Source organism: Osmia bicornis, chromosome 7, assembly GCF_907164935.1.
Source record: "Osmia bicornis bicornis chromosome 7, iOsmBic2.1, whole genome shotgun sequence".
Taxonomy (NCBI): Eukaryota; Metazoa; Arthropoda; class Insecta; order Hymenoptera; family Megachilidae; genus Osmia; species Osmia bicornis.
In genome coordinates, this window is record NC_060222.1 from 3,678,188 (window position 1) to 3,698,630 (window position 20,443).

The following is a 20,443-nucleotide window of genomic DNA, read 5'->3' on the forward strand; positions in this document are numbered from 1 at the left end:
CATTGCAATCACAGAAAGCTACAATATATTTTATTTTTCGTTTGCTGGAATGAGAATGCTCAAAGGCAAAAAGAAATAATGGAAGTTTTATCGAACTGTCGAACAAAGTACTCGAATTTGGAAAATATGCAATTTGGAATGGATGCAATTTAAAATGCATGCAATTTGGAATGCGTACAATTTACAATGTATGCAATTCAGAATGAGTGGAATTTTGAATGGATACAATTCGAAATAGGTGCAGTTTAGAATGCATGCAATTCTAAAAACATACAAAAATCTACTCTTCAACAATTACAATTTTATTCAAGCAATACAACCCATGCATTTTCGTCAAATCACACAGGATTAGTTATTCGGGCAAGTTAAACGCACAAAGGAAGAATAGGAAAAATGAATCCCGGTGCGATCGCTCGACAGGTTGTGAAGCTGCGTTTTACTTCGAACAAATGTAATAGTCGAAGCTTAAGCTCGGATTAACACCCCCTCGGAGCCCCTTGAATCATTTAATTCGCAGTTCAGCCCGGTGTCTAATTAGATAATTAAATTGGGTCGTCGTGCCACGTCGGTCGAACTAAGGGACAGAGAACTTCTCCCGGATCTTTTGATCATCTCCAGAGCTGACTCTTAATCTCCTAACAGAAATCTCATCCTTCCTTCTTTTCCTTGAATACAAATAACCCATCTAAACTATGCAAACAGTCTACCTCCTACTGGACGGACTTGATAATTGAATAACTTGTGTACCGTTAATTATCGAACTTTCCTTTTACGGGCAATTCAAAGATCGTGACTGGAATAGTGAAATATTAATCGCGATTATTGATTGAAAACTCATTTCAGTTGCTTCAGAAGTGAATCAATGAACTGTCGCATGCAGAAAATGATTTAAAACTTTGTAGATTCATACTGTTAGTACATCTATTGGTAATGTCAAGCGGCAACAAAACGTCAGCTACTTATAATCCCATTACTCCCACGAAATCGGAATATCTAGTAATTAATTTCTCATGTGTGCCAGAACAAGCCTCGCAGAATTCTCTGCCGCGCGCAGATAATTACTCAAGCTGATTAATTGTCCCGTAATTATTCCTAGCAATCGGTGCTCCGTCTGCAGGGATAAGTACAAAGAACTTCCTTCGTGCGACACAGTTGATAATACCTTATATTCGATTAACATATTTATGCATCCAAGATCAATTTGTACGGATTAATTTATCGTTCGTTATTTGAATATCCCGGGAGAAAGGGGACCGATGAAGCATTCTCGATCAACACGAAATCCGTCCCGAACCAAACGTTTGGTTCAAAGCTGTTGCCAGTCAAAGCACCGGATCCTGAGGGATTACTCAACAGTACACAAGATCTTATGTAGCTTGCGCCAGAGTTGGCAGTGGATTTAAGTGATTTCGACGTAATGCAAAAGGATTAATATTCCATTGTAAACGAGTGTAAATAAAGTTCAAGGATCCTGGTTTATCTTATTGCAGCCAGCCTTGACATATCAGCATCGTTCACTTTTTGAAACAATGAGGAACGCTGATTAATCACGTCGCGAGAGGAAAACTTGTTCAGAGAAATCAAATGGCAAATACGGCGAACTTTGTTGAAACGTTGTGTACGCGAATGTATTAACATTCATTAGTCTCGTGAGCTTGCAAAGCCACGGTGTAAATTAATTATTACTTGTCACGAACGAGCGAGGGTGTTAAAAGATACCTGTGCTTACGACACGCGTATATGATGACACTTTAATCCTTTCGATGTTAAGTACATTTGCAGGGAGTTAATTTTTATTTCCTTTTTGAAAATTGAAATACTATAACGTGATAATGTAAGTCAATAAATATATTATGAAAAGGGTTTCGGACACGGTTCTTTGACTTCGCTTTTATTACTCACATTCCTGTGTATCTCTCATAACATTGCATTTTAATTGTTCTCGATTATCACTGGCCAGGCAGCTACCGCAAAATGCGCCTCGTTTGCATATATAATCCCACCACCGTGAAATCCTGTATTACACCGAGCATTTTCACTTATAAATATTCACCAGCAGAAAAATCTATTTCCATATGTAAAGTTTCCTAACCGAGGGCAAACTGCTACTACCGAAGCGATCTACCCTTTGCTTCTTCATGATCCGCCATGGTTCGTAAATTCTTGTCGATATTTATTACTAATTTAACAGAAATTTCCTTTGACTTTTTTTTATCTAACCCTTTAGTTGGCAATTTCGAATCACCTATTGTAAATTAATTTCAGAGGCATTTGATAATTTTAATTTTAATTTCAATTTTCTTAAAGAAAATTTTCTCTTCAAATTTGAAGCTCTGCCACGTGCACTTAATGCAGCACATCTTACGTCACCTCATTCAATTACCGCAAATTAATAGCTGAGTCAAAGTGCACGGAGACAAGTGTCACCGACATTTAAGTGACGAATCAAAAAGAAGCGGAACAGTAGGATTTTAATGGTTCAGTCGAGGGACAAGCTATCCCCTCTCTCACCCTTCGGGATACCGTATCCAAATATAGGACAACATTTTTCAGCGGCAAATATCCAAACTAGAAACCCTTGGCTGGCATTTCCACTCTGTCTATATCCTATCCTTCTCTTTCTCTCGTTCGCGATGAAAAGTTGAGCTTCGAAACCACAGGAAACCCGAAGCTAAAAGCTCTCGCTGCTTCCCAGCTCGTCTGGAAAATGTTTCATAGCTCAACGAGAGGCTTTCAGGGAGAACTTTCGAATGCTATAGAGTTACCGGTGTCAGGAAAATCTGTCCCGCTAACTGCGTTCCATCCCTTTCGATTCTAGTCTCGCACATTTGATGAAAAAGAAAATTCTGTCTGCGATGCCATTCTTCGAGTGTAATAATATAAGTCTGTTTCTTTACCGTCGGAACTGCAGATTTTTGTAAAAAAATTAATGGAAAAGACTTTTACCATTTTTCAAACAGAGCCTTCATTTTTTAGATATAAAGGAAAATTGGGTGCTTCATTTCTGGGGTAGCTTTTAACCCTTGAATGGGCAAACGAGCATTCACTGATGCTATAATATTTTTTGCTTTTCATTTCGAAAACGTGGATTGATGTGGAAATCGCAAAAAAACGGGGATCTAGAGTTTTACGATATTTTCAGAAAAATATAAAAAATTGTTAGAGGAAATATGGAAATGGGTAGCCGGATACTTAATTGCCTATATAGAATTTAAAAGAGGTATTTCAATAGTCGAGAACTCGTAATTTGCAGAATGATAAAGGATTTAAAAATTTGTTTCCAATTACCCTCTATATCAGTAATTGGAAATTGAAAATTAATATCACTGATTTATAATCAGAGGTTCCAAAGTATTAAATAATTTTAATTAGTTTCCTAAATCTAATCCTGGATTAATTTTCAGAGGGGATGAAACATTCAAAATAAATGACTTCCCTAATTACTTGGAAACATAATTACATTCTGTCATTTGAAAATTTTTTACCAGATTGCACAGCAAAGTAACCCGAAAAGAGCGGCGTGAAATGAGTTCTGACAAACGGTACACGATTTTTGAAGAACTTCCGATGCATCACGAGATATTTACAGACAGATGTAAAAATACATTCAACCATACAGAGTGGGTATAAATAAAACACTCTTGAGCACACTTAACGAGTGTCAGTTTACGTCTATTGAAGAAAAATAGATGAAAAGAAAATTTGAACACGAAAGAAATTCAAGTTTTGTTCATTAATCAATGACAATTAGGACTTCCTTCGTATCGATGAAAAGAGCAATCTTTGAACTTTAATATTTCAATTTGCCATTTTTACAAAAATTACATAAATTAATAAATTAACTTTTCCCGACTGTCAGGTTGAAGAAAATTAGTGACCAAGGCATTAAATTTCATGCAATTATGATTGGACAGTAGAAAATAAAAATGATACTCTATTCTAAGGAAATATAATCCTGTCTCCCTTATTTAGCCAAAATCTTGACTGCTAAGCAATAGAATTCAAGGAACGCGAGTTCCCTGGTAAATGGAAAAGCAACGCGAACTTCTGCGGTAGCACTCTTGTCCGTACCGAGTTTTTCAGGCCAAGAATTTGCATGCATTTCCGTCCTGCTAAAGCAGTCTGCAAGTTTCGAATTACTAGCTATTATGTAGTCTCTCCTTTTGCTTTTACGCTGCATTTAACCGTTTCAACCATTTGCGTTAAAAAATACAAATTATTTTTAAGAGAATCATAAACGAACCACTTCATCGGGACGACTGGAACGTAATAAATATCTGCAGAGCGAAGAAAAATTAACAAGAAACTGTAGAAGGTAGAAAATAAGAGAAAGAATCTTTCTACGGTAGAAGCAGAAACTTTCTATTGACAAATACCTGCGATAAAAGTTTACTCGTTTTATCCATCGCGACTCAAACAAATAGTAAATACCAGTTACTGATTTCTACCTATTTATTCCAACTGCAGCGTATCGACGAAAAAGATGTCGTAAAGTGGATAACACAGAGGAGCGTAAAATTGGAGGAACGTATGCTCGTATTTCTCGAAGATGGCAATCGCGGAAGTTGTTCGTCAGGGAAGTTTGAAATTTACAAGCGCGCTGCGTTCTCGTGTTTCCTTTCCAACGAGTATTCTTGCATAAAGTTTATTCGAAACACGCTTTGCGAGGAAAAAAATAAAATCACGATCGAATTGATCGCGTCCCTTCTCTTTTCTTCGATTTAACAAACCTCGAACTTGTTTTCGAAATTATTTTCCCGAGACAGAATATGGATCGTGACGCGATGAAAGTTTGGAGAAATTAGATTTCAGGGTAAACGATATTCGACGCTCGACGAAGTCAAAGTAATCCGGAAGTTCAGAATGAACTTTGGAATTTTATTTCGTGGCTGGTGCGCGATTCATTCGACGCCCGTCACCTTTTTCATCGCTTGTGAAATCGATAAAAAAAAAAAAATGAAAAGAGCAGTTTGACATGAGAATCGTTTATTCTCGATGCTTGCCTAATACGGTTACGCGCTTCCGATAAAAATATTTTCTCGAAAACGCGTTGGACATCCGTTTCGCGAAACTGCAAAACATATTTTCCTCGAGTTTCGATAAAAAAATGAAAATTGACACATCAGACTATTTCCTCACAAAAATAATTTCTAAAATTTGTAACACAATAATATATTAATTTAAACTGAATACTGTCAGCCTAGCTTTTTAAGAAATAAAAATTCCATCGACTCCAAATTTGTCCAGGAAGAGAAAACATAAAATTTGAGGTTTTGAGAAATTTGCATTTGTCATAATCTTATGAAAATGAAACTTAAACTTATCTCATACGGAAAGGTTTGTATTCAAGTAACGCATAGTCTGTGGGGATGTGTCCGCGTGGAGGAACTTATTACGTGAGAAATGAAAGGAAATGAAAAGCGACGGAACGCAAACGGTCGACAATATAAAAATTTCCATATTTAAATTTCTCCACCGTTCGTTGCGTTTTTTCCTATCCTCTTAGCCACCTTTTGAGAATATTCTATGTTTTAATTAAAATCTTCCACCATTTCCCGGAATCGTTACGAGCCTCTTCTTAACTCGAAAGAATTTTCCCTCTGCCTGTATGCAGCCCATCAAAACGATAATCACATACTTTTTCACTCAAAAATTGAGTGACGTATAAATAATTTAAAATTGTAGCATCTGCTCATTTTATATCTATTCAATTTTTCAATTACTTTTACTCGAAGTTAGATCCATTGATCCTGTTTAATCTTCTCCTGCCCCATTTTCCATGGAGTTCACGGTAAGCCCGGTGTTAAATACTTTGGCATACTTAAAGGTACAAAAAATGAATGAAAATAATTTAATTTAAATTTCAAAACCCGAATACTATTCGCAGAAAAATGGTAAGAAGACATTTTTCAACCCTTTCGTTTTTATTACCGCCGATGTAAGTTTAACAATGACTAATTTTCGTTCACAAAAGAACGCTTTGAAATTTCTTCCCGGGGTAAAAGGTTAAGTAATTAACTTTTTTGCGAAACGATCTCGAGCGTTCGAAACACGCCGGTGATCGATCGAAGAAAAATTACGAGTCTCGGTTCGAAGGAAGGGACAGCTCGTGGAGTAGAGAAGAAAGGATCAGGGTTTCTTGCTCTACTCCCTGGCAGTAAGTTAGTCGCTATCTCGAGGATAGAGAAAAAGTTAGCACGGTTTCTCTGGTCGGATCTGTTGAGTGACACGAGCACCCATCACGTTGACTTTCGTTTCTTCTCTGGCGGATTGAGCGCGTCTCGTTGACTCTAACGGCGTGGAAAACGCAGAAAGATGAAATCTTTCCGCGTGGAATTCGACCATCCGAAAAAGGGATTCGTACCCTCGTCGATTTTCGGTGTTTCATTCATCCGGACTGACAACCGATCCTGATTCGCCAGCTTTCAATCTTGGAAAGAAGAAAATCCGTGTCTTCGAAAAGTCACACTTTTATCGTAAATGAAATATAATTTTACTATTGATTTGAAATCCATCGGAGAAATTATCTAATACATAGCTTCTCGGTTCCATTGCAAATTGAAATTGCGGACGATTCAATAGGATGTTACGTAAATAACTATTTAGAGATGAATGACCAACGCACCCAGAATTTCAATGAATAGTGGGCGAAGCGATAGGATCGATGTCAATTTTCGAAACAACGATCCAATCTCGCGCTAGATAGTCATATTTAATTAACGTTTCATTAATAACGTGAACTGACACGTGTTGATTAACCAACAAATCATTGAACTAAAAATGGTACAACATGAACTAGTGTAAAATTTGGAAAATAATATAAGATACAAAATTGAATTAAAATTGAGGCTTTCTCCGTGGTCCGCCGTTTTAGTATTAAATCGCCCACCCTAATTACATTCTTTAATTCAAGATGTAATGTCATAAAATGCATCATGAATAATAGCCCTAATTATTTAAGAACCTAGTAGATATACGAGGTAGCACGTACCTAAACTGAAGCTCAGGTACGTGTACGGAATAATAGAAACCCTTTAAAACACAAATCTCTCGTCGATGAAGGTAACTCTAACACCGTAAATCTTCTGCAATCTCTGGCGACCATATATCTCGAGGAAAAGCGCTTCCCTGGATTTTCTTTGCTTCAAAACGGAATTTAAAACAGATCCGGTAGTAATTGTCGGAATTTTGCTTCGCTCAGCAAACGATAAACGTAAAGAAGATACCCGAAAAGAGAAGAGAAAGTTTCGATTTCTGATATGATTTCATGACACAAAATGATGGCAACATAACACTTATGATATATCAAAATAAAGCTTGAAATCTAATAAAAATAATTACATAAACGTTTCATCAACATTCTTAACATAGATTATTTGCTCCAAATATTTAATATTCACAAAGTTGGAAAATAAAAATTTATACAGAAATGGAAGAGTTCTTATTTGTGCCCTCGAGCTACGTAAGAAAGTTGACAATAGTAAAAAAACAATGGAGTTCCTTCTCTCGAGTTAGTGGTATTGATCAGAAAGTTTGTTACCAGGTTTCAGAAGCACAATGGAAAGGGATACTCTTCTCTTTTTTTTTTTTCATACAACAGAAAATAAGACGTTTTATTCAACTGCTTCGAACACGCGTCGAAAGAAGAACAGTCTTCAGGAGACACCAATAAATCTCTCGGTAATCCCGATCGATCGTGCTTGCAAAGAAAAGCTCGCGTTTCCATGCACTGGCGTGGAAACATTGAATTCTTTCCCAGCCAGTGAAAAGCGGCCACAGCAACGACACGTTTCGCTTGTGCAAGAACGATCGCCATCACGTTACACAGTTGCAACAGCTTGCTCATAATACGACTTTTCCTCCATGCCTTTACATGCCAGAAGAATTTCCAACAAAATTTTACCCCCGTTCCACTGGATACGCTTTTATACGGTGACTTTATAGAAACTTTAGCTATCAATTCTACGCGCGTCAATTTGCAAGTTTCACATTGTACATGGAAGCTTGTTAGTGATAAACCCTATAGTCGAGAACAATGTACAACTATTTTTGTTTTTTGTCTGTGGAATTTTTCAAGTGTCTTTTGCAAGGTTTTAAGCAGTTTTTTACTACCCTTTTTTTAGCTACTTTCTTTATTTTCCTCTTTCTCCTGGAGCACGACACAATTTTAATTCTTTATTGCGACCTTTTTTTTGTAATTTTCGTTCTCTCGGATTCTTTCTCGCGTGCTTTTAGTTACAATTGAATTAACCTTAATGGAGTTTTGTTTACCAAAGTGGTGATAAAAAATTCGAATTCAGGAAAATCCCTTTTCTCCATTGGTGTAAGTGGAAATTCCAGAATTCTAAGATTCTATAATTCTAAATTAGTAAACTCTAATCCTATCAAATCCAGTGGAGCTAGATTTCACTCACGCTTCCCTTAACGAATAAGCAATAATAAATAAATCGGCCCATAAATCATCAAGGTAATTAAAACGTCGTATGCTAAAAACTTCTCGACAGAAGTGTTGTGGTTGAAGAGAAGTTGTTGGACGGTCGGAAAATTTTCCCAAGACAGGCTGATTGCCTTTTACAGAAACGGGAACCAGCGTTGGAAACCAATTCTCTGCAACAGCTTGCCCATAATTTCAGCCGCGAGAGAACGTTTTCGCGAGCGATATATTCAGTACATGAACCTTAAATGGAATTTATGCTAATCAACGTAGGAAACAAAGAGAAACGTCGATCGTTTCACAGATGAAAAAAAAAAAAAGAGAGAAAACATTGACGAGCCGAATAGCAGTGATTCGAGCTCTCGGATCGATCTGTTTGAAAAGCACGCTTTTTCAAGCTGCCATGGGTGGGAAAGGTTTATCGTCTGGAAATAATTTCGACAGAGATCAATTTAATGCTCCAACTCGGCAGCTCTGATTCGTATAACGATCCTCAAACAAAGCGAATCCTCGAAGAAATTTCATTTTCAATAAATTATGTAACCCGATGAGAGAGGGTAAATGTTTAACGGGGGAAAATTCGTGGGAAACGCGTTTATGACAGGCCGTTAAATACAAGCGTTCTTTCCGACGCGAAATCAGAAATTTATGGGAGAAAGCTTGAAAGGAAATTGAAAAACTGTATCACGATGCTTAAATCTTCAGGAAAATTCTTCCTGCATTAATTTGCTGATATTTTCCTGCAAAATGGTAACGTCGATCACAGTGTAATAATATTAGAAATAATTTTCTATATCAGACATGAGAATGAGAACCGTGAAAAGATTATCCAAAGCGTTGTTTCATCAGGGCCAGTTCTCAATGCTGCTCCCATTATACTCCCAAGTTCACCGGTATGATTGAAGCCAATGTAACGCGGCAACATACACATAACATTAGTTAAGTGATGCCTGGACGCTTTACATGGACAATATAGACCCCAATTGCATTGCTCTGTGATCGATGTTGCCGTGAGGCTAGCAGATTGGAAAGTTTACCATGCTCGACAATGCCGAAGCGAAATTAACGTTCGAGGAAATTTCAAACGATTAACACGTTCACTGTCATCGGTGATCGCCGATCCTACGAATTTCATTTAGCCGAATAATTAGAAGATCGAGAGAAAAAGACACGCGTCCGAATATAAAAATTCCAGTAGTAATAGTAATATTAGTAATGATAGTGGCAATAATAATAATAGTAATACTCCTATTTTTCCATTACACGAAAATTTTTTATTTGGAAATTCGAAACTCGAAATTTAAAAATTTGAAATTGAATATTAAAGTCACAGAAATACCAAAAAACCTTTAAATGAAATAAAGAAGAAGAACGCTGTTTACGTTCCCAAAAGCTAAGGAACCCAAGTGACAAGAGTAACACGATGCATACGTTTCAAGATAGCAAAGAGAACCAGGCCCGAAGGGAGTAAACGGTGAAAAAGAATGCAAGAAAGGTGCATGTTTAAACGTTAAACCCACTTGCAACTGCAAATACTCAAGTTCTGCTGCATTCGCGAACGTATCTACTATATCAACCAGAGGATTGCAGCCAATCTTGTGCCAGGACAGCTCACCGACGATTTAGGTAAATGTCCTATTTCCTTTCTTTATTCATGCTACGTGAATTGCACAAGTGATACATTTTCTTAATCACTGATTCATGATTACCGCCTACAGCAATTTATGTTTTAAAGATAAACAGGTAACCTCTCGTTAAACCCTGTGCTTTTCTGACAGATAACATTTTTCTTTCTATCTACCGAACAAAGCGATGTTTCATGAAATTATTTTCAGAATGATTTCAATCGGAAATTCATAATTGGAGATTCAATTAATATTAATTGATAATTCTTCTCGATAATTGGATTTTCTTTTCGTTACGATAAAACTGAGGATAATAGAAATATAGAAAATGTCTCTTTTATATCTGAAAAAGTTAACGATCAGTTCTCTTTGAACTTGTAATTGAAAGCTTATCGCGTGTTAAATTTTTCAAGAAATTGCATACGAAGATTAAACGTGTATGGAAAAAAGAACTTTTGTTGCAGTTGATACGTGGCTACAACGATGAGAGAAATGCGTTCAATTTTATGCGACGGTGGTTCGCTCATAAGTCAAAGTGTCGTAACGTTCCATCATTTTCTATCCAATGCATAAATTTTCGAAAAATCACGTCACGTTGAGAGACAAGAACAATCGGTAACGTGAAAAGTGATACGACAAAAAAAAAATGCAAATCTATCAAGAAAACAAAATATCTAATAATTTTTCAAATATAATAAAATACTCGTTGTCAAATGCTTTCCAACTTCTTCTATTTCGATTACCATGTTCATCGCGCATTCTCATTCCCAAACTTGAAATCTGCATTCCTACGGATTTCAAAGCGTAATATAATCGTACGTCAATGTCTTCGTCTCTCTGAGAATCCGAGATATTCCAATATATACGACAACAGGAACGAGAGATTGCTCGATAAATATTTTTCCGAGCAATCCCATATATCCTTTGTTCCTTAGAGAGGAGAAATAATTATAACGTCGCCCTTAGAAAAATTTCTAAAAAAAAAAATTTAGAAAAATTCCAAGGTGATCCATCCCACGAAATTAACTAAACAAATAAACTATAGCTGCCACTTAATGCGTTCGCTACATAACCAGAAGGCTGAACGAGTCTACAAGTTCGTAGAGGCCGCGTGCCAGGAACTCGTAATTGTTTTGAATTAACGATACTTTAAGCTTCGAAGCAGCTTCATACCGCTGAGAGTAGTCGGATTCTATGCTTGATTCATACCGTTTCCGTCATAGACAATAGGGCAATCGTAATTACCTACTAAGGGGTTCAAATAATTTTATTCATCCCCCTAATTGCGCATTATTTTCCTCCGTTTTTGATATAATTCTTGGAATTATCGAACATTCTCTCCCGAGTTCTCAACGCGCGAATAGCTACCGCCCAGGCACAAAATAAACCAATAATTCACCCACCTTCATGGAAATGGTGGCTTTTGAAACACCCTGTATCGAATATTTGGAAGCAGATGCTACGGAATATTCGTGTAGATCTTAGATCAAGCAATATCTCAAGAATGCATCGAGATCTAAATTCAATCGAAGCTTTAATTAACCAGACAATTAGTAAGCAGTATCTCAAGAATTCGCTAATTGACCGAGCTAAGATCCGCCTTAATTACTTTTCACACCTGTATGAACGATCTCACCGAATTTCAGATAAATTGGTTTTCGGTGCCATTCAAATAAACCATTAATCATACTATCGAGTGATTTCCTTTCAATTATATTAAAATAAATGAACTCTTCGTTGGATTATGTAGATCTACTGAATAAAATAATATTTTCTGTTGCAAAATCTCGTTAAATTGTTTTTGCAATATTGATTCAATTTAACAGAATCGTGCAGTGACCTTTGAGAGAAGCTGTATTCCAGAGATGCATTTGAATGAAGGAGCTTGATATGTACAGCTTGTGGACGTATTTTCTGCTCTGCTTTTTGCAGCGTGCCCTCGATGCATCTCTGTTTTCAGCCGCTCTAAAATGCATTCCATATACCTCCTGCTCTATATTCTAATCTCTATTCTATAGTCATTGTTTCGTACTCTGTGTTCCGTATTCCCTTAACCTGACAAGATCAAATTTACGAAATTTCCATAAACTGGCCAGACTGTCGCTGGTCAAGAATGAAATACAATTAAGTATACCGTGGTAAATTGAAAAACGAATTATGGAGTTATAATATTCGGTATGGAGAATTTCTATTTCGTGAAGGAAACCCGAGGCAAACTCTCTGCAAACATTCGATGGGCTTCCAATAGCGTTGCCGTAACCAACCGAGGCTTCCAGAAATGAAACGAAAACAGAAGTATTTCGAGGGAGGTGGCTGTGAAAAAGAAGGAGAATGGAACCCAAACGCGGAGTCAAGTATCGATTTTTCGTATACCAATGGAATTCGGGTTCCAAGTTCGAATAATTTCAATATTCGAATGTTATTAATGATAAGGGGTTGATTAGCAGCAGTGCATTAGGAATAGAAGCACTATTCTGGGTGGGCCAGAAGAGATTCTATGAGAGAATATTGAAATTTGAAAATTTTTGTATTCTTAGAATTTTTGAAATTCTGGAATTCTGTGATTTGAAAGTTTTTGATTCTTGGAATGTCAGAATAGTAAGAATATATCTGCCTTCCCAAAATTTGAATACATGAAACATTCAATAAAATCCGAATCAAATGCAACCGACGTACCGTCCATTAAAAAAAGCTCAAACCTGACCTGATTTCCAAAATCTCCCTGCCACGGTTCGCTATCGAAAACACTTTATCCTTCGATCAGCTGGCCATAGAACAAGCTCGATCTGTATCTATCAAGCATAAACCGATGAGGCTATTCATAAAACTAAAAAACAAAAAAGTGAGGCATCTCTCAAAATGATTTTTTTCCATTCGATCGTCAACAGGGGAACAAAAAGAATAAAACTTTCGAAAACTTCGCAATGTTATCGATATTACATTTATCACGGTGGTAGCATCGGAAGCTGTCTGCCTTCTCGACTACCTTTTTTAATTCTCGCCTGTAAAATAGACCCATTCTTCTTGCTAGAATATTTTTTTTTGTAATAAAAGAAAAAGGAGAGACGAACGGGAACGGCTGTCGCGCCTTTCAAACTCGCAACAAACCAGCGCGGTTATCGGAATCGCATTAATCCTAAAAACCGAGGCCACGTTGAGATCTGTATCTTTCGACGATAAATTTTCCTTGCTGGAAAAATCCTACAAATCAGTTTTTCCCGGGGATCTTTGCATTTTCATTGGACCACCGACACGTGGACAGATTTTATTTTCGGATCGATAGATTTCGAGATTAAGCATTTTGTGCCCTAAATTCTCGAGGGTACATTTTCTAGCCTCCTGACAAATTAATTACCAAAGTCAAAAGTAAATGACACTGGCTATCAAAGTGCCAGCAATTAAAGAGGATTCGAAGAAAATTAGAAGGATCTCGATTCTATCCTAGCACGAATCAATCTCTCGTTCAGTTACTTGAAACACAAACAGTCATTTCGACGAAGCATTTCGAGCAACTGTCTTAAAGTAATCACGGAAGAATCCTGGTCGACCCAGTTTTCGTGACAAGAATTTAATGACGCAATTAAGGTATTCCAGGAACATCAGGCGCTTTCAGTATCCCCTCTTCCTTATTAAAAAAAAAGAAAGAAAGAAAAAAGAAAATCGTAAAACCAACCAACCAGCAAATTCCCCGTCGATCTGCTCAGACATTCGAGGATCATTGCAGAGGAAAAAGAACTGACGTTGCACGAACGATTTTCAATTTTCTCTCGCCATAACGGAAAAAAAATTCTTGCCATCTTAAATAATTTTTCGTTTGATCTCTGAAAAGATTGAACGAAACGTGTTTATATTGCAAATTGAAATTGATTTCGCGAGTTTTACTTAATTTTATCTAGAAGCGATTTACTATCTAAGATACAAATATGATTAAATTAAAAACTATTACTTCAATTTTAAAAGCAAATAAAATTTGTTACAATTTCCTATCGCGAAAAATTTCAATCTTCCTACAAGATTCATTAAAATTTTCCTAATTGCATCATTCACCTAGCAAAGCGACTCGTCCCAAAATTATTACAGTTAAAGGGTGAACTTAATCATTTTCCATCGCGAAAAATTTCAAACCGATTTCCCAGAAAATTCATTAAAATTCTTCTAATCGCATCGCTCGTCTAGCAAAGCGACTCATCCGAAAATTTCCAAGATAAAATAAAAAGTGACTAACCGCATTAAGATCTATCTCTTCCTGCGAATTCAGCTGAGGGCATCTGAAGTTCATATACTTCGACTCGACGGAGTTGTCGGCCCGAGTGACACCGGCCAAAATCAGCATCACCAAGCACCACTTCATTGTCCACGTTTTGTGTATCCTCGTCTGGAACGCTTCCAAAAATCCTCCTATCTTATCACTGGCAAGTTTCACTCGCGCCGAATCACGATCGTTTGATACCATCGATCGTCCACCATCGATCAACCTTAATCGTCTCCCCCGAAAACGTTGTCCCACGAGAATCACAAAATCCTGCACTGTCACAGAAGAAAAGAAGCAGCTGGTATCGTGTCGGTTCAACGCGACCTTTGTTTCGCGGTTACGATAACGACGGACAACATAGCAAGCCGTGTTCTTCGCGACTAATATTTTCCTCCCGTACTCCTCGCTCGCTGACGCGCTTCTGGCACGCTTTAATTGAACCCCTCGCTCATCCCCGCGCTCTCCTTCGTCTCTACGATCGATGCTCCTCAACGCATCGTTCTCGATCGTCTTCTGGACCTCTCGCGACCGAATCCGCGTTGTTTTCCAGCGGAAAATTCGATTCGATTCGATTCGATCGATGGATGATCCTCTAGATCTACGAGTAACCTTGTCCTCGAGCGGACATCATAGATTAATTAATCGATCAACTGGTGTTTCCGATTCGAAACATCATGCGAAGAATTAATCTGAAGAATTTTGTTTATGAGAGAAATATGAATTTAACGATGATCCAATGATGGATCACTATTGACACTTGGTGATCACTGTCTTTGGTGATGTTTTCTCGTTTATCACTGGTCACTAGTTTTTGGAGATTGTTAGGTGGAAATTGTTCGGACTTGGATTTAGAGATTTCGTGTATCACGATCGAGGAGGCAGGGGATGCGAACGCGACGCAGTCGTAGGGCACTCTGAACCGTTCCCAGTCTGCTGGCTGGTCCTCGCTACGTCCGATCGTCGCGACGCCTCTGACGTGAATGAAGAGGGGAGCGGAGAAATAAGAACGAACCGGAGGGATCGAGGATTAGAGACGTGATCGAGACATGGACAACAGAGAGGAAATCAATTCTGAGAAACGTGGCTTTCCTTCGAATTTCCAGTGAATCGTTAGTGATTCAATGGTAACCAGCTTGGTGACCATTCTCCTTTTATTTATTAGTATCAAAGAGCCATTTATTTTTTCGAAAATGGTGCAGATTGTAAAATTAATAATAAAGGAGATACAATGAAAATTTAATTGCACCCTGTATTTTGTTTTAATAAACAAATCATATGCTTGAATAAATATGTCATAAATTTGTACTTTATTAATTGGATATCATTGACCCTTCAATAATTTATCAAGAATCGAGTAATATCGTGTTGCAAATATTTTCAGCGAAATTCAATATAATTTATCGTGAATTATTATTTTTAATGATCAAAATGTTAACCATTGAATTTCATGATTCGACAAGCGTCGCTGCGATTGCAATTGTGTCTGCAATTGTGCAATTAAATCGACCGAATCAGACAAAGACGTAATTGTAATTAAATCTGAAGTGAATTATTCGAATGAAGCGAAACAGTGACACAGATTGTCGTTTAATGAAATCAATCGATTTTGAAAACACCAAAGGGCACTGGTGTAAGGAAAAAGGTAGGAAAGTTTCCCCGGTAGAGTTTCGTTTCTTGTTCGACTGTACGATCAAGAGAATCGAAAGTTGTCTCGAAGGATTTAACTCAATCGTCTACTTCCGAAACGATACGTAGTACATTCGTTTGTCGTAGAAGCGGAAGAAAATCGGAGGAAATCGAGAGAGAAAAGAATGGCACGGAAGCTTGTTACATTGTAGAATCGGGGATCAGGAGAGAAATCGAAAAATAGAAAAAAATATATAAAACTATTGTCGCTGGAAACAAGTTTTCGATCTTGAAGAAAATTAAAATAAATTTTAAAATGTTATTCGATACTTTCGACGATCGTTAAAGTAATTTTCCATTCACTTTCATCGTAATACAGAAATTACGATTAATTCTCCTTTAATATCTCAATTAAGAAGTAACGCACGTCGGGCGAACAGTGTTTCCAGTTAAATTGAAATATAATTGCACGAAAGTACTCCGTTGACCGTTTTTAAACTCCTCTTTAATTCCTGATGGCATCTGTCCTTAAGCACCCCTAATTAACCGACTTTTACCCTGCTAACAAAAATTTTTAATACTCTACGCTGACATCAACCTTCTACGCTTCTTGCTATTACATTTACTCTCTTGGGCAACGCAATTTATTATAAAAACACCTTCCGCTTCGTTTATCCAAGAATTAATTAAATACAACCATAAGAAAATGTGAAGAAAAGAAAATGAATCTTTTAATCCTATAAAATTTTTCCACTAAAAATGTGAAATGGAACAATAATATAAAATCTTTTTTCATTTTTGCAATTACTGATCGACATGTGTTTGAATAATTAATTAAAATATTAAATGACGTTATTGATTAATAAGTGATAAATTGAAAGTTTAAATTGACAAATTAATCATTCATTTGCTTTGTAATTAGGCTTTCAATTTCCGATAAAGTTTTCACTGTTTATACAAGTCGTTCGAGTAAGCACTGGACGAATAAGAATTGAAGAAAAGAAGAGAGAGAACGAGTCGAGTTAAATATAGGAAGACAAAGAAAAGCATGGCCTCAGCAATGCATCGGGTCAATGAAAACTTAATTCGTTCATTCAATTCGCTTGATGATTCGGGCTGCGGGTTGATAAAACTCGGCCGACTCGCTCTGTAGACGTTTTATCGACATTAAATTCCGTGGAGAGATACTACGCGATTTGAGGTGAAAAAAATAATTGACAGGATGATTAATCGCCTCGATGGAATTAAGAGCAACTTTATTTAATGAGCTCGTTTTTCGGTAAAGCCTTCGACCTTTCTCTTTTATGGAAAGCAATTTAATCGAATTAGTGTCAAATATTTTATATAAAAATTTTATTAAAAATATGAAAATCTATATAAGAATAATTAAAAATCTATAAACTATTGTTATTAAAATATCAATGGAAGTGAATGGAAACAATTACTCCAAAATCAATGGAAGCATATGAATAATTGAAGAAGGGGATGATTGCATCTAGAAGCGTACACAGAAATTTAATTTTCCACCGTTCCATATTTCCTTTTTTCTTGAAAGCGACCGCATAATTATCGTATACGACTGAATCTCGATAAATTCCCGCGAATTTCTACCGACACAATTTGTAGAGTTTACGCAGCTGAGATTTCAAAGTTTCTCATTATAGAAATGAGAAACTCTCGCAATAACAGTAGCTATCTATCGACGAAATTAGCGGCCTCTTCTTCGAGTTAAACAAAAGAAACAAAACTAAAATTAAAGTACGAAATTTTAGGACGAGCTAATATTGAATATAGCCCTTAAGCTCGATATCGTTATCCAGAGATATTGTCCTCTGGAATGTCTAGAAAATGATATTGATTAGTGGGTCACACCACGAGGAGGCTACAGTGACCCACCCTAACCACCTAATCCCAACCAGCCTGCCATTATAAATACCTCGTTCGTCAAGCTGTTGCCAACTTGGAGGTCGAGTTTTGGTTCTATTTAACCCATAATGAGAAATAAATTTACGTTCGTGTCTATCTCTTACGTTTAGATAAGAAACTCACAGAAGTGATAAAGATGAATAATTTGATGAATATAATTAAAAAAAAACAACCAGCTCCTCGGAGGAGAACTGGAGAAACCATGAACATGCGACTCACCATGCGTTGACTTGCATCACTGCACCCACTGCACCCACTGCACTGACTTCGAATGACCCACTGCATCATTTTGATCCAAGCTCCATTCTGAAATCAGAACTCATAAAATGTTACAAATAAATATTGTTTTCAATATATTTGTATCTGCATGTACAAACACATAAGTAAATGTAAAAATACATGTGCAAATATGTATTCAATTAATATAAAAAAATACACAGAACGACATATTCTTAATTAATTTTCATTAATTTTAATTAAATATTATAAATCAACAATTAATTAAAAGCGACTGTTTAAAGGGGAACAAAAAGGGGTAAATGAATCACAGTTGATCCTCAACGTTCTCTCACGAATTTCTTGCGAGTGGATTAATTACGACACGAGAAGGATATCAACCGAGCGTGCCGAGCATCATTACGACACTTTGAAAAAAGCAGAAAAGAGGCCGAAGAGAGAAAGAATGGGAGGGCCCTCTAGAACGTTACGAGGAGATTTACAGGAACATTGCGATTCCTTCTCAAGGTTTATCCCCGTTGAAAAGTAATCCCCCTCAGCCGATAACGAACATTCTAATTAGAGATTTAAATTCCGTTCGTTGTTGGCCACGGAACGATTACGATCCGAATTATTTAACGGACGCAATCAATTTATATCCGTTAATTTATTACACGCCTCTCGATGATTATTTACACGCGAGGCATAAATCCGTAACACTCGATTCGATTGGAATTTCATAAAACGTCGATCGACCGACGGACGTGCCACAGGAAAAACTGATTAATTCTGTCCGAACGATGGACGAATCGTTACGCGGGCCGACCGGAAATACGCTTTTTCCTCCGGCCGTCGACGCGTTTCCGTGACGCTCGACACGTCAATCGTTATTACCCCGGATGCGGCAAGAAAGAATCGTTCATCCGAACGACGTTCAAAAACTGTCGATTTTTATCAATATTCACCGCCATTTTGTCACGATTCTCCCATCCCTTAATCCTCTCGTTGCAATTATTTATACCCTTCTCTTTTTGCACGTTCTCAACGCCGTATCTGCCTATCGATGATAACTGTATCAATTTTTATTACTTTCCGATTAATCGAATTTGCATAACTGCACTGGTATTTTTCTATTCGAACAAATTTTTGGGAAGGAAGAACAGTGATTATTCTTCTTTGAAATTGTAATAGAAATGGGAGAGTTGGGAGTAGTACTTATTCAAAACGCGATGTCTTCAGAATTGTAAGTAGCATAAGTCAGGCACTTTCCTAAGGAGCGAAAGGAGCAAGAATGCAATTATATTTGATAACTGTTTTCAGTGTAAAGAGTATCAAAGTGAAATGCTGCTTGAAATCCGTCGAATAGAAGAAAAAAATACTAAAATAAATACAGGAAAAATTTGATCAAACAATGAAGAGACAATTAAACGGGTATCATTCAATCAAACATTGCTGGTGACGGGAAATCCTATTTCCCTGGCAATGAAACTGAACAAGTAATATTTAAACGAGCAAATTAACGTTTCACGAATATTTCATAACGAGTTGCCCCGTTTAACGAGACTTATTCTCTTCATCGATCGGTAAATTTACCGAACGATGCGTACGCGGATCGTCATCAACGAAAACCGAATTACTCGTTGTAAATTACCGTCCGTTAACATCTGACATTAAGTAATTAGCGAATTAATTATTTAACTAATCGAATTTAATAATATCGACGTGTATTATCGTCGCGCGAAAGGGGAAGGGTTAACAAATGATCCGCGTTTAAAGGGGCGAACACCAGGGGGGTGAATTTATGCCACGACAGAGAAGCGTAATTTATATTTTCTAAAGGACCATTAAAATCCAGTCGAAACGACGAATTTCCACGGGCCAGTAATAAAACGATTCGGTGTAAAATTTCCGAGGTATCTGGCCGGGGTTGTTCACGCCCGGCGATGATTTAAACTGTTTACTTAATCGCCATGAAATAACCCTTGGGATAGGATCGATGGAAAAAAAGGAGAAAAGAGAGAAACGGAACGATCATTTTTACCGATTGACAGCTACCATGGTATTTACTTTAAAGTACACGCAAACTACCCCCGTGTTCGACGATGCGGAGTTTTGTGGATGGATGAAGACCGGCAAATTTTTATTTTATTAAATCGTTGCAGTTCTGTCAATATCCGTCTGACCGTTCGTGTTTGTTTAAATTTATCAATTTTTAAAAATTCTTACACAGTTAACTTTGAAAATTTATATCTTCTAAACTAAATTTGTCAAACTAATGTAATTTATATAGATATTTTTATCAAAATTTAAGTAATAAATTGACTATCATGAAATCGAGTCAGACTTTTCTCTCGTTTACAATTT

The 20,443-nt window shown here is 36.9% G+C and overlaps 1 protein-coding gene across 1 annotated transcript in view; it reads right to left on the reverse strand.

Annotated features, from left to right (window-relative positions):
* The window catches only part of LOC114874200, a 39,681-nt gene extending 24,409 nt beyond the window's left edge, over positions 1-15,272 (reverse strand). The window contains exon 1 of the mRNA XM_029183284.2: positions 14,285-15,272. Within this exon, the coding sequence (XP_029039117.1) occupies positions 14,285-14,512 (228 nt within the window). The 5' untranslated portion in view covers positions 14,513-15,272. The remainder of the gene's footprint in view (positions 1-14,284) is intronic.
* Positions 15,273-20,443: the final 5,171 nt, after the last annotated feature.